The sequence below is a fragment of the Haemaphysalis longicornis genome, unplaced genomic scaffold (assembly GCF_048455015.1).
Source record: "Haemaphysalis longicornis isolate Haplotype H1 unplaced genomic scaffold, Haemaphysalis longicornis Haplotype H1 scaffold_20, whole genome shotgun sequence".
Lineage (NCBI taxonomy): Eukaryota > Metazoa > Arthropoda > Arachnida > Ixodida > Ixodidae > Haemaphysalis > Haemaphysalis longicornis.
In genome coordinates, this window is record NW_027526296.1 from 1,211,216 (window position 1) to 1,226,896 (window position 15,681).

Sequence of the window (15,681 nt, forward strand, 5' to 3'; positions counted from 1 at the left end):
CGGATTTCCCCTCTTGTTTCCCCGCTAGCGCGGAGAAAGAGAATAAGAAGCCGCCGCCTCCCTTGATCCGCTTTCGCCGACAATTGCGCAGAGGTGTTTTTGCGCGAGCGGCGCGTGAATGAGTCAGGGTAGGGGCGCGGGTGAGCGCAAGGAGCCACGATATGCAACGCTCGCGTCCTGTTTTCGTGGGCAGCTCGTCAGGAGGTAAGGTGACGCGATGTGGGCAAATAATGACACGCTTGTGTAATAGCGGGACAACACTCTCGAAAAGCTCGCCCTGTACAGTATATACATATAATCATAAGAATACGAAAAGCCCCCTTGAAAACGAATACAAATATGTATGTGAGTGCGTGTGTTTGTGAGTGTGCGTGGTTTCCGTTGCACTGTGAACGGTGGTAAGGTACAGTACAATGTAAGTACTGTCAAATCAATACATTGCCCTGCTCTGTTCGCTATGCCAGTGCCGAGATGTGTGCGGGTAAATTAGGGGCTCCCCCATACTTTTTTTTTCTTCAGATTTCCTTGTTTTGGCAACGGTGCGGTTGAGCTGGAAAACATGAACGTTGCTCATTCAGTGGTAAAATAAAAACAAAGACAAAAATGGCGGGAGCACTGCCGAACAAACGATGCCAACAGCTAACAACTCGCACGGCATTAATCAGACGCATCGCGGGAAAGCCCGACCAATAGCAGAGTGATGCAACCCGACGTTTCGAATACGAATTGAGTGCCGACCCACTTCCCGCATACCCAAGTCCAATTTCTCATACAAACAAAGTCGAAAATGGCAACTCATTGCGGCAGAAGTGGCTTCACAAGAGCAACGTAAGCTTCAACCGCTACTTCATTTCTACATTTTAAGAAATCCCGTTGTGGAATCATTTGGTATCTCGTAAAGGCGTCCTGCATGCTTCAAGGATTCCTCTAATGAGGCTCATTAGCGAAGCCATACCGCCGCACCAACGCGAACGCGCATGGTCAAAAACATGTTACCCAACAGCGCGCGCTCCCTCACGTCACCTGCGTGCGACGTGAACGTCCTCATGAATGCGTATCGGCGATCGCATCTGTTTTCACAAATACTTTCGTCCGTTGAACTCGACAAGTGTATCTCCTCCCCTATCGGAATGAGAAAAAGGTTCAGCATCTTAATGAGAGCGGTAGAAAGCGAGGCACGTCAGACCTGGAGCTGAGGAGTGGCGGAGGACGGAATCGCTACAGCCGTGGACTTGGCCGTACGTCGTCCGCAACGAGAACGCAGCCACGACTGACCGTTTCTTCGCGGGCCGGATTGTGTTAAATAGGAGCGGGTTAACGTAAAACCACCGCAGAACTATCCAATGGTACTTAACCCAGTCTAACAGAGCACTGTCTTATAAGACCTCGAGAGCGCAAATGAATGCTGAAGAGAAAGCGAACGTGGCCAAGTCATATCCGTCCTGATATTAAGCGTATAGCTTAACGAGATAAGACCAAAGAGCCGATTTGGGGACGATATACTACAATTTGGGAGCATGATAGACTGTAATCGGTAAGCCCGCTACGGGAGCCTGTCGGACAGGCATTCGTCTCTGGGATACCTCGTCCTGTGTATCGAATGGGCTGTAGATGATTATGATGGCGAAAAATATGAAGATGATGATGAACTACAGGTAGACTACAACACTATTTTAGCAGCACCGTGGAGCATAAAGCAATTGAAAGAGAAGGCAAAAGTGGCCAGGTCATCGCACCCCAGACGTTAAACAAACGGCCACACAACGGGAGACACGCTCTTGAAGCCGCGTCTTGCCTCCCGACGCGTCGGCAACACGCAGAGGAAAGCTACCCCGAAGCACGTCGCCAGCTTCCTCCAGCACGCGTCAACAGACGACGCGCGGTTGGGACCTGATGAGGAAAACCACTCCCGCTCTCTACTGGATCATGCCCGTGCAGAACCGAGTTCGTTAAACTAAGTGTCGCGGCCACGTAATGAACAGGCGTTTGAACGTTAGGCCTAACACCGCACGCCCGCTGTCAAACAACGGGTGGGTCAGGGTTGTCCCAAAACACCTGGATCCCCTCACCGACTGCCTCCATGTTTCGGGCAGTGAACTCGCCCCACCCACGCGGAAACAACACGGGGAGACGACATCCCCGCGGGGCTAATCAAGCTGCCCCGAGAGAAATTGCCGTGAGCGCGAATGGTGGCGCAGTCCACGGGGCAGAGAAGCTGCATCCCATGTGGTGGCTGGGGGGAAAAGGGGGTGCTCTGAAGAAGATGGAGAGCCAACGGCTGACTGGCCCGCATTCAAGATTGATAAACCGCGAGCACGACGGTTATGTACGCGGGGCTTGGTCGCCGTTCTCCCTTTCGCCGCCCCGCCCCTCGTCCATCGTGAACGCGCAATGAAAAACTTTCGTTCATCGTTTATGCATGAAGGAAGCAAAAGCCATTAGGTGTACTGTTTCCAATGCGGCTCCCAAGATCGGGTAATGTCCGTCTCTTTGACGCCCCGGGATTCCAGAATAATGCGCGGGAACTAATACGCAGAGCGCTAAAGGGACGGCGTACAACGACTGCGAATTGGTAAATACAGATATGAGAACGACAGCTATCATGACACGTGACTAACTGCTCTGGAGCCCATGACCATGCGGCGAATGCACCGCCCCCAATAGACATTTGCAGCATTTTCTTGTGCTCGGCGCAATTCTGTTAGCCCCGGACCCTTCAAATAGCGTTAGCATTGTCGCATTACAGCATGTTCTGTCGACTGTTCCATTTGTAGCATCAATTGCACAGTCCAGCGACAAAAAGGCCACACCGTTGAGATAGTCCACGCGAAGAGATAATCCGCGAGCATTTTCACCGACTTGGTGATGCAATTCATAGTCCGTTGAAGTGGCTGCCGAGGGGCCAGACAGGTCATACAACAGTTCCCTTTCACATCAGCAGGAGGGGTGAAGTAGTGGAAAGGCGCCAATCTTCGCCACACTGGCTGGTTACGGCTACGCAGGGACCCCCAGTGTGTTTTGGAAGAACAGACCCCTCCACTCGCCCGCATCAACACACTAGACCAGCCGGCGAGTCCCTCACGGAACGCACACACCAACGCATGCAAAGCACCCGGGGCGCCCCTCGCCCTCCCCTCGTATCGCTTTCCCCCGCGAGCGAATACAGTTAAGCAAAAAAGTAAAGCGGGCGAGAAGCGCGCACCCACCCGCCCGCTCTCTCTCGCTCGCAGCTGAGGCGGCGGTCGTTAAGCGGGTCGAAAACATTCGCCCCCCGGCCACAGCAGACATGTCGCAGATGCCGAAACGTCGGGAGTCCCCGCTGCCGCTGCTGCGAGAGGACTCGCCGCCGGGGCCCCGCCTGCCCGGCCGAAAGCTGGTTGGCGCCTCTGCGCTGGCCGTTCCTTTCCTTGCGCTACAGTGGCTGTACTTGCGCCCTTCGGCGCCTCGCGTTCCGTCTTCGGCAACAATGGAACGCGGGCAACAAACGAACCAGGGGAGATCGAAGCCGAGGGAGAAGACAAAAACACACGCACCGCTGCGCACACGGCTTCTCGCTCGGTGTATCAGCAGTATCTGCGGAAGGCGCTGCCAGGTCACTTTAAGATGTACTCTATGACTGAACGTGCGCTCAACGCTCTTGAGTTTACAAAGATTGCGTAGAGGCAAAGCTCGCAACAGGGCAACCTCTCATGTGACGTCCACTGGGCTACGCTGCACTCCAACTTCGCACTTCACTGCAAAATGCCTTCGGCGACAGCGTGTCGCAAAGGAGCTCTCATACTGCCGTTATATCAATTTTCCCTCTCCTCCTCCTTCCGTGGGTCTGGGCGGGTTGGACGGCACTCAGGGCGAACGCAAACCGGCGCTTACGCTGCAGCTGTCAAGGGGTGCTGCACTCCAGCGGATTCATGCAGTGTTTAAACAGCGGCCTTCCGTTTCCTGTGAATCATCGGCGCCAGCTCTTCCCACCACACTGTTTGAGAAAAGGCTGGAGTGCACTCACGAGCGATAACTCCTCGAGAGATAACAGTCAAGGCTCGCGATGGCTTCCTCCACATGAGCGCTCTTCGATCTTTCTCTACATCTCCCCGCGTACCGACTGAGATGCGCGTCTTGCAAATCAAACGCCACAAGTGCCATCCCGGCGCCTCCGCAAGAGGACCCGTCGTCGTCTCCATAGGATGGAGATGCTTTCGATTAATTTATATCTGGCAAAAGATTGGTTTCCACCGAAGAATTCTCCCTCTCGCCATATGGGATCCCAGCTGAACGGACCTTGGATCGCAGCAACGGAAAATTCTACTGGAGAGTCGAAGTCGCAGACAAACCATCAATCCACAGTTCTCTAGCCCTGGTTCATCAATGAAGACAACACTCACAGCAATGCCACACGGACACGTTTAAAATACGTCGATCTGTTGTGCCTTAGGCGCCTCCGCAGCCCGCCAAAATTTTCGCCGAAGTCGGTTAACAAAAAGCGCGGGGGGAGAAGAGGGGAAAAAGCGCGCGGATCTGGCATTCAGAGTGGGGTGAACACAAAAAACCTATGAGCGCGGTTGTCAATGGAGAGGCGGGGACCCCGGGACGAACACGCGCGCGCTCGGCCCCTGCACGGGACGTCCCGTACGAAACACTGCACGAAACGAACGCATGCCATCGAGTAGATGTCGAGACTCACCCCTCTTGAGCTTTGCCGATCCGGGCGGCGTTGCAGTTCTGGCCGCGCCGGTCGCCTCGACGAAGCAGCACAGCGGCACCGACGACGGCGAAACAACACCCACGGGACCGCCGGCACCACGCGCTTCCGAACTGAGCGCCATCGCTTCTTTGGCCAACTCGCACTCTCGCCGCTGCTGCAGCCGCCGCACCAGCGTCGCCGTCGGGCTTCCCGAAACGGCCGCCCGGTGCAGAGGCGGCGCTAGCATCGCTAACTGCTGCTCTCCATGGAGAGCCCCGACCTCCGCGGGCAGCCGCCAGAGGCGCACCAGTTCCGGAGGCTCCGGGGAGCGTCGTTTGAAGAAGCGCATCTCTTGTCCTGTCGCTGGCGAAGAAGGAAGGATGAGCCGCCTGTGGGAATGCCCGCAGATGGCGACAGAACGGGGCCAAGAAGCCGCGGGCTATGAAGGCTTCGCCTTGTGTTTTGGTCCACGCTTCCCGTCCTGGCCGTCGAGCTCACGGCTGGCGCCGCAGCTGTCGGGCTTGTTCTCGGAAGGGGCTCAGACCCATGGCCGCCCCAGTCTGGCCCGTCAGGCTCTCAGATACCGTGTCGCCGCAGCTGCTGGTGGTGGTGGTCGTGTTTGTATTGGCCAGCCTGCGATTGAAACGACAGAGACGAAGGGGAATACCGTTAGAAAAACAGCGTCACGCCGGAAGCCAATGTATAAACAAACGAGATCGCCATCGTAAAACAATGATGGCGCAAGTTTGGTCTGACGATCTGGCTTTGGCACCTCGTCTGTCTGCAGTCAAAACAACATCCCGCGCTCCCTTGAAGACAAATTAAAAAAAAAACAATAAGGCGGCTCTGATCCTGCCGAAGGCAATGCTGTTGGACAACCGCCTGGCAGACCACGATCTACTACGCAGAGCACAGAGAAAAGGTCGGCATGGAAACGACTCTTCAGTCTGCTTCCGCTTAGTATTCCCGGCTTCACAGTGCGACGGAAATGTACTCAAAGACACCCTCTTTACGCCAAGCTGGTGAGCAGATTTCGAACATAGCTGAAAGAACGTTCAATGAAGGCAGTTGTTCAAGAGAATGCTAACGAAAAAGTTTCAGGACAAGGTATTGGTTAGCATGTAAGTATTCGACAGCATGAGTCCCCTTATTAGCTTGACGCACATTAATGTTCACCGCGTTGGTCAAGCCATACCAATCGGCCTGAGCGAGCATAATCCCACAGCCATTAGTGATTTGTAATTACTTTTTTTACGAAATAGTTGGTACTCATTTATTCAGACAACCCAAACACGACGTAACGGACAAGGTATCCCGACGGGACGCTAATGCTGCTGTTAAGAGTACTGGGTACATCCGTCCGTGGATGATGTCCGTGGAGAACGCCGACCGACTTCAGAATAAATGTTTGTCACTAACCTCTCAATTGCACAATTCACACAGATGAAACAAATGATTAGTACGGGGTGTAAGTGCCGACAACAAGAAGCTTCTGTTAATTCATCAAATCATCATAACGGTGTCATTTGAAGTGAAGTGAATCTCACCTAACAGGGCTGTGATCCAAACCGGGTACCCCAGGTCCTCACAGGCAGTGCTAGGCTCGTGTCTTTGACACAACTACCCTCGCACGGAAAACAACACGGCTTACCGGTGAGCAAGCAGTCCGAAATTATAGATTTAACAAACAGGCAACGCGCGGTGAACACCTGGACGTGACTGTGCAATGGAATGCGTTCGGAATGTTTCCTACGCCGAGCGTAGTGCGACGGTATAGCTGCCTCGGGAAACAAGAGCTCACACACTACGCTCTAAAGTGAAGGCCGCGCTACGGGCAGTACGATTATAGCAACCTTGTGTTACAAGCGCGGCCAACTACCTTGACGCAAGGACGCCGCATAAAATTCCACCTGCGCTACAACAGCTTCGTTTCTACTTTCGTTTTTTGTCGCAGCCGTCGTACGGAGAGGAAAACACGGCGCACCGATACGGAGGGAAAAAAAAATAAAATCGCCACAAGCGCAGACGTCGTCGCTCTGACGTTCACGAGAGCGTGTAACGTGTCCCATGCGTGTCACGAGCGTGCGTCATCATCGCGTGTACTGTGGGGCTTACCGCGAAGCGCCTGCACGTCAGTGTTTTCGCTCTCGCTGTTCTCAATTGGCGTATATACTTTCACGACACGTATACGGCTACTTGAATCACTCGGCGTCTCGGTATAGGGGGCAGATAAGTGAAACGTTTTATACACTCGAAAGCGGTTTTGGCAGATCGTCAGATATGTGACTTTTCCTTGCTTATCCGCATCCGTCCACTATGTTGATGTCAGTTTTAAAATGGCCCCGTATCCGCTCCTTTCGCTGCAAATGTCGAGGAAAGACGATAGTCGACTGGCGCCCCTGCCAAGACAGCCAAGTACATGCCTCCATTCTCTTTCCGCTCACCTCTCATGCTGTTACTCTCCCGTCTCGTTCCTCCCAAGACAACACGATAGTCATTTGCTCAAGTCAATTTAAATTTAACGCCTTCCACTACTCCAAGTCGGGTGCCTCATTGCCAGCGTTGCCGTACCGCGGAGACGCGCGTGAATCGAGGTACCCTGCTACAACGTTTACAGAACCACGTTGCTCTACTCCACAAGCGTTTCAAGCGGAACGTGGTGGAACCTATCTATAGTGGAACCTTTTGTTGCTGTTGCCGTTTGATTTCTTAAATGCCGCCAGGAGCGCGGGCAGCAGCAGGCGACGGTTTTCTGCAGTTGATGTAGTATTTCATTTGCTATCGCAAAAACCAGGCAACCATAATTTTTTTTATTAAAGGAACACTGCAAATATTACTTATGTATTGATTTTCTGCCTTATGTTTGCGTAATGTCCTGTTCTTGTTCAACAATGTTCGAGTTTCAGTTTGCTCATGATGAAGCTTCGGAAAAACCGGCCAAAAATGAGACGCAAACACAAAGCAATGTGTGTTTTTTTCTGCTTGGTGTTTAAGTTTCCTTTCTCGTCAGTTTTTCCCAAGCTTCAAAATGGCCGCCTGCACATTGTGTTTTTTTTTTCTTGTTTACTAGCCCTTCCCAGCTTTTTTAACGTCAATATAAAAAACGCAGGGAAAAAAAGAAGATCCACTCCAAATGGAGGGAAAATTATTTTTTAGCAAGGGGAACTACCGTACTGAAAAGTGTCGCGCACATATTTTAAATGTAACGCATTGTTTGCCGAATAATACGGGTCTATAGAAGGCCTGGATAGCTGACTCGGCTCATATTACAAGTGCGCTCGAATACGTCGTAAGAGCTGCTGTGACATTCTCTCGCTACCACATTTCACAATTCGAATTCCAACAAATAATTCAGACGGTGTATTCATTTTTTTTTTCTATGATAACACACTCTTATTGGGAGATTGCACAAACTTCACGGGGTTCCAAAAATCATTTTTAATACCACTCAACCAGCAAGTCATTCTATGGCTTCTAAGAAGCAAACTTCGAAGACAATACCTCACAGGGCATTGGAACGAAATGCAACTGACGAAACATTTCGGCCTTTTCCCCGAGACCGTGACAATGACAGTATTGCTGCGGGACTCGAGTGGAAAATTCCTCACCGCGACTTGATTCAAGAATGACGACGACGACGACAACGAAGTGCCTGGCGCGCACCTGGCGCGAGGTCTGTCATGGCCGCTATGTTGCAAATAGATCGCTTCACCCCATCGGCATCGTTCGTCTCATCTTTGTCTTGCCGCCGCCTAACAATATTACACGCCCACAATGAACACATCCTCTGTTCCCCCCATTTACCCACGCCCACACCCAAATGCTTCGGGAGTGACAGCAAGTCGCAACTGCGTTCATTTTTACTAGCCATATCGAGCCCATTTACGGATAGGATGCCCTGTCGCAATTCAACGGCATGTTCCTAAATGGACGAACGAAATGTTCTTCGTTCGCCCCAGAATGTAAGTGCATGGGGATGCCTAAGCTGCCTGGAGCTTTTTTTGTGTTTCCTGCAAGAGACGAACCTGAAACACAGACCTCAAAATATCAGCGTGTAACAAAAAACCTACAGAAGTAACGCCTTCTCATAGAGAGTATTTTGTAGGTACACCGTGGAGGTTTCCGTAACAACAGGGCACTGTCAACCTGAAGTGTCAGTTTTTAAAGAAAATGGCGAAAGCGAAATCTACTAGGCTTTTTCGTACTGATGGTATACTGACCTGAAATAGTTAGCATTTCGTTTGTTCCGCCAAAACGTCGCTCCCTTAAGTAAGAAAACGCCGTACCGCAAAGGGTGCTCACGGAAAATATGCTCAGCTAGATAAAGTCTGGTTTATCGTTTTTAGAGCGGCGACAAAATCGAAACCCTCAAGGAGAGCTTAGGAAATGATATCGCATAGGAAATAGTACTGAGTATTTGAACGGAAGCTCGGAATAAGCTTGAAGCTCGTATGCATCTCAGTTCTCAACACGGGACGGATGAAACAATTGTTTCATCTTAAAAGATGAAAAGACGCTCCTACCACGTGAACACTTTAAAGTGTTCATTTAAGTGTTCACGTGGTACGGACAGCAACAGGTCATCGAAATGTGCACGCCGGAATATTACCTTCGCAAGCACTTTCGCAAGAATATATTCGTACATGGCCACAGCAGGTGAACGCCATTAATGCTGCGTGCGGTGCCAGCCGAGCGGGAACAAAAATGGCCATTTCCGCCCCTTCTGACATGTTGAAACTTTTTCGGGCCGAGAAAGTCAAACACGAGTAAAACTGCGCCCCTCGGCACAGCCTTGACGAGCTGCGCGCGAAAGTGAAAAACCACGCTCTGATTGGCGGCAGGAACTTCGGGGATATTTCAACGCTTGCCGAAAGCGCGTGGACTGACATTTCTACCTGCTCTCTTATACTGAAGGCCTCGGCACGGAACTGCACATTACTCGAAATGTCGTCATTAAAACACACTGGAGCACCGGAGGGCCACGGTCGCCCTGAAATTTTCCATCTCAGTGGGACGGAGATAAACGATGTAAATAAAAAAGCTTTTGAGCACCTCATCGTCATTACAATCGTCATCGTCACCGCGTTCATCTGTCACAGCAAGCCAGGCATCTTAGATCGGCTGACATCATCAGTTTCATTAAATTACGTTCTCCCTCACTCCCTCCCTCCTCAGTTCTTTTTTTTTTTTCCCTGACGAAGGCAACTCTCTTGCTGAAACGCTACCTTGTTCGAAGTATTCTTTTCTTTATATATACATATCAGGATACTACTAACTTTGATTTTAAAAAATAACGCCTACAACTGGTAAATTTCATGTCGTAAGCTACACACCAAGTTTAGGGGCTTTGATTCTGCTCTCACTACAAACAACAGCCATTTCGATGTACATAGCTTGCACAAAATTACAAGAGCAACAACATAAAAAGGTCATGCAAGGTACGCCCACGGCATCCCGAAGTTCCGTTCTAAAATCTTGATTGAATTTTTTAGGCCCTTGTTCAGTTCCCTTTTTCTTTCATGCTCTCCCTCCCCCCTTTTTCCAAATTTAGGTGCTTTTCATCCGCTACAGACGACACCGGATGTTTCGCTAAATGGGCCATTTGATATTTTCGTGTTAGTAAGAAAGATGCGCGCGGTTGCACCGGCCGATGAAGACGGCAGATTCGCCATAAAACAACGGTCTTCCGCTAAAACAATGTGCGTGGCTTCCGCCAGCCCCAAATTTGGTAAACCAGGATGCCGCAGAAAATGGCAGACGTCATTCTAGTAGCGAGGTATCGTGCATCCGTTTGTCGCCGCCTAAGATAACAGCGACTACCGGAGACTTGCGGGAAGCGCGGAATCCGCCACCTGCGTGGCGTTTGTCGTTCGGGGCGAACCTAACAATCAGGCCTTTCTTTATATAGACTTTGTTGCTCGCGCTACCAGATGACGCGCGATGGAAACCTTTCATTCAGAACACCGCTGGCTGCGAGTCTTCACGCCTCGCAGTGACTGAAACGTCGCACGAGGTTTGTGAAAATACAAAATTGCCGCGTATCTGCTCCTTTCGTTGCAAATGCCGACGAAAGACGATAGTCAACTGCCGCCCCCGCCATGCAAACGCCTCCCTTCTTTTTCCCGCTCACCTATCATGCCGTTCCTCTCCCGCCTCGTTCCTCTTAAAGGGGCCCTAAATAGGCTGCCAAATGTTACGATTTTGCGTGCGCAGTCACTGGAGTACTATCCAAGGAACGTAATCCTGCAAAAATTGTTTAAATGCGTTAAGTATTAGCCGAGTTATCGCTCATTAAAAGGGGCCCCCCATAAGGCCTGGGGCTCTCCTCCTCTAGTAGCTCCTCCGAAGCACTGTGGAAGCCGCGACCTCATCGATCCGGCGCAAGACCATCTAGAGAAACAGGGCAATCCATCACCCTCCTTGATGTACGTGCAGTCATTGGCTGCGCCAAGCCCTGCGCGCGCTTTTTTTTTTTTTTTTAGCACTCGAGGCGCATGCTCCGCCCACCAGATTCCGGTTGCGCGGTGAGCGCTGTCGCTGTGGTTCGCGTTCGCGGCGCCGCACTGGGCAGTGTCCCGTGCGTCATAGAGGCGCGTCAGAGCCGGAAAGAACTGCGTCAGAGCGCGCAAGTGTGGCGGCAAGGTATGGTTGGTGGGCCAGGAGAGAAAGTGAAATCTTTTTTTCGTGTTTGTGCGGCCCCTGCTTTACGCAGAGGTGTAATATTTGGTACACGTTGTCGTGAAGGGGTACTCTAGCGATTGCGCGATTGAAATGGCGACCTTCGGAAGCCTATAGGGCCCCTTTAATATAACACGCTAGAGGTTTATTCAAGTCAATTCAAGTTTACCGCGTTCTACTGCTCCAGGCCGGGTGCCTCGATGCCAGCGCTGCCGTACGGCGGAGACGCGCATGGATAGAGGCGCCTTACTCCAACGTTTATAGAACCACGTTGCCCTACTCCACGAGGCATCCAAGCGGAACGTGGAACCTATCTAGTGGAACCTTTCGTTACTGTTGCCGTTTGATTTCTTAAAATTCCGCCAGGAGCTATAGTGGCAGGGGCAACAGCAGGCGACGATTTTCTGGAGTTGATGTAGTATTTCATTTGATATCGCAAAAAACAAGCATACAGGAATTTTGTAAATAAAGGAACATTGAAAATATCACTCATGGAAGAATTTTCTACCTCACATTTGCGCAATGTTTTGTTCTTGTTCAACGATGTTCACAAGTATGAAGATTGCCACCGGACCTGGGCGTTTATGTTTGGCTGTCAATATATAAACCTATTACGCAACTTCCGTTTCACTATGGACGGGTAGCTGAATCGAGTCACAAAAAAAATACATACAGACAGACCAAAATTTCTGCGTTTAAGTAGCCCAAGAAAGACTATCGTCTTTAAAATACCCAATTCACGTGCACGTTACACTTATCCTCTATTAAAAAAATAGCCGCGCGTGAGCTCAAGGTAGCAAGAGCAAGTGGCCACTTTCCATCAGTGCAGGATAAGATAAATGTGCCCGTCTATACAGTGGCAGCCAAAACGAATCATTGACAGGACGTGCTTCACGGCAGTATACGCGAAGGCTCTTACTATTAGCCATTCATTTACGAAAGCTTATCTGGCGGTGCATGCAGCTTATCTCACTGACGTGAGTACTACGTCAAATAGCTTTGAACTAAAAGATAAACCGCGAGAACAATGTGAGAAGCAATGCCGTTATCAATACTATTACCAGGAAATTCAGGTTCTAGGAACCTGTAGTGATATAGCATTAACTTGGAGCCTAATTTGTCGATGCAAAAAGCTATCGTCGCTGTTAAATCCTACATGCAAAAAAAAAAATCCTGCAAAGAAAGGAGAACAGGCCACGCAATAAACTTTCGATAATACTGATTATGACTGAGTTACGACTTAGGGGAAACGCTGCGAATGAGTGCCGTGTATTTTTTTTTTTAGTTTTTTTTTTTAACTACGCAGTGAACCATGCCTGTGCGCACCTTAAAAATAACAGCGTAGATTTCTAACGCTGAAAAAAAAAAAAAGATTACCGAGAACTAGTCTAAATATGTTAACATTAGCGTGTACATTCGGCACTTCACAAGCATATGTAACTCACCCGTAAATTTTACGTCGATTTTTTGCTCCCTTCGGTTTAACCTACTGTGCGTTTGCGAGGATTAGAAACCTGTTGAATAAAATTTTTAGCTCCGTCAGCAATTGCTGTAGATGTGAGTACTCATGTACCTTAACGGGCACACGCGCGCGCACATACACACATGCACACATACGCACCCACAAATGTTGATGATATAGTGAAATACCGATCTCAAGTATAAATAAAAATCGGTCTTGTAGCGGTAACCTCTTCGCAAAGTTTTCTCCCTTTCGTAAGGTGTAAAAACGTACAGAAAACCGCATGAAAATTTCCGCCCAATTAGAAAAACGGCTTCTGTAAGTTCTTGAGGCGCTATCGTAAACGGTCAAAGACCGTGTGCAAAGACCGTGAGCTGGCGCACTGTGCACAAGCGGTGCTTAAAACGTTCCCACGGTCTTTCATCGTGCTAGCTATTACCAAACATACGTAACGCATTACAAGGTCCTCACAATACACAGAGCAACGCTGACGCTATTCCAGCATTTCCCGTTGAATATACATGCTTGCTTCAAAAAGCTGAGCTAACCTTTAGCACGACGGCAGTAAAGGACATGTACGGTTTAAGCCCCTTCCGTTTCGCGCTCGTAAAAAACTCGAACACAGTGCAGCCTTTATAGTAAAATTCAAAGACAGGTTTGTTCCAAACTTCACTGCAGTGCGTCGACAGTCACAAAATCAAAAACGAGTATGCCCATTTTAATTACACACTGACTGCCACCATTACGCCGTGAAGGCGCTCATAAAGGTGCCCCAAAATTAAACGGAGCACGGCTTCATTAAATAGGAATAATTTCTATTTTATACGCCTGCCAGCATACATACATTAAGCAAATCTGTTGGGCAAGTTGGTGAATTATGCTTCAAAAGATAGAGCGCGACTTGGACAACTACAGTAAAGAAGGACGACGGGACAAGCGCTCCTGTCGGACAAGCGGGACAAGCGCTTGTCCCGTCGTCCTTCTTTACTGTCGTTGTCCAAGTCGCGCTCTATCTTTTGAAGCATAAATACATTAAGTGCGGCCAGATTTTACTCTGGAATGACTTTCTTAAAAAGTCACTTGAAGGTTGCTGGCTAGGCACATGGCGGAGATATTCCCCTCAAAATCTCCAACCCGTGCTCCGTCTACTTTTTGGGGCATGCACCTGTACATACAAAACGCCTCCAAAAGTGAAGTTCGTTGCTTACGACAGCCGGACGACACTTACGACACCGGGGGTAGCGGGGAAGAAGACGCTTAGAAGCAGTTATAAAATCCGTACATCGCCCACGGACAACGCCTCTACCGACCTCGGAGCTCCTCGGGGCGCGCTGTTCGTGCTCTTTGCGCTGGCAATGACGACGGGCGGCCTCTGCTCTTCGGGCGTCATTCAATCACTCATTGATCGCGGCGGCGGGACAATCGCTCTCGCCACGCCAGATACAAGCGTACAATACTCGGCGATACGGATGCTTCGCTGTCTGGCCGCTGAGACAACGAACAAGAGCAGTTCTTTTTTTTGATGTCCTTTCTTCGCGCGCCACGAGACGCCCGGAGGCACCGGTCTTCAATGGGAGTCTTTCAGCGCAGAGTGACAAAGTTCTGAACGCTGTACGAGTCGAGCAATATAAATAATTTATTGAGCACTAGCGGAGAATATCAACAGAAGAAAATATTGGCAATGAAGAAGGAAAGGAGCAGTAAAGGAAAAAAGAAACATATTGCTAAAGTTTACAACTTCGGGAGCTACTCAATTCAAATTGCGGAAGGGCTGCCAGGTCCTCAGAAAAAAAAAAGTCGCTGGGAAATTGCCGAAAGTACCCACAAAAGTCGCCATCTTAAAGTGAATGTTTCAAAAGGCGCCAGAAAAGTCGCCATTTTCAGCAAGGTGAGTTATTAAGTACTTTTTGTTTATAACCTTTGCGGAAAAAAAAAATGCTGAAATTCCGAAAAGTAGAAAATCATATAAATTTTATTCGTTTGCTGTGGTGCGACAAAGCGAGAGCAGCTGACTACTGCCAACAAAAAGCTAATATGCTATAGTTTAGGTAAAGTATTCAACGAATATGAATGAGTTAGAACGGTCGTTCTCTGCGCACCGTGTTTTACCAGCTTCGCTGCCTCCTACATTCCCGTGCCAAATATGCATCGCCATACACACTTCCAACCACTCAGCATGAAATCTCAAGTTTGCGTGAACTTCTGAAGCATTGCACTTCATACCGACAGCGTCGCTTGAAGGCTTTGTCGCTATTCATACGACATCATGCACAGGAAACTAAAATGAGCAAGGCGAATTTCGATTTGTGCGGGTAAGTAGCGCTGTAAGGTGGTGTGTTTGGTGTGTCTGCCCGAAAGTTTGTTCTGTTTTGTTCGTCCCAACGGCTGAAATGCACTTAAAGGTCATCTGGGTCATCTAAGTTGAAATTGGGGCTTCGGAAGGGCCCAAAATGCATGTATAAAATCGCCAGTGCTCGAAGGCGCCAGAAAGTAGCCAAGTCGCCACACTTAAATTTCCGTCGCAACGAGTCTCGAAAAGTCGCCAGTTTGGCGACAAATTTCAAGACCTGGCAACCCTGGCTGCGGGGATGTTCGGTACGCATACACACGTAAATGTGGAAGAGGCGTAAGCTTCAAGATAACTTTCACTTATGTCGTCATTCTGCGTCCCCCTCAACCATCTTTTGAGAGTACGATTTAATTCTGCCATTATCACACTCACGCAGTGTCCAATCATTGCAGCCATCAGCGAACGACTGCGGAGAATATTAGAACCCTGTTTATTGCACCGAGTGTGAGAAACGAATCGACACACAGTCCTCGTTTTCGCCCTGCTTTGCCACATTGAATCTACAGTTAAACC

At 49.6% G+C, this 15,681-nt stretch overlaps 1 protein-coding gene across 4 annotated transcripts in view; it reads right to left on the bottom strand.

Annotated features, from left to right (window-relative positions):
- Positions 1 to 15,681, bottom strand: part of LOC144172289 (uncharacterized) — a 269,808-nt gene that overhangs the window by 49,652 nt on the left and 204,475 nt on the right. For all 4 annotated transcript variants that reach the window (XM_077701040.1, XM_077701037.1, XM_077701038.1 and 1 more), the window contains one exon: positions 4,679 to 5,311. In XM_077701040.1, the coding sequence (XP_077557166.1) occupies positions 4,679 to 5,027 (349 nt within the window). In that variant the 5' untranslated portion in view covers positions 5,028 to 5,311. The remainder of the gene's footprint in view (positions 1 to 4,678; positions 5,312 to 15,681) is intronic.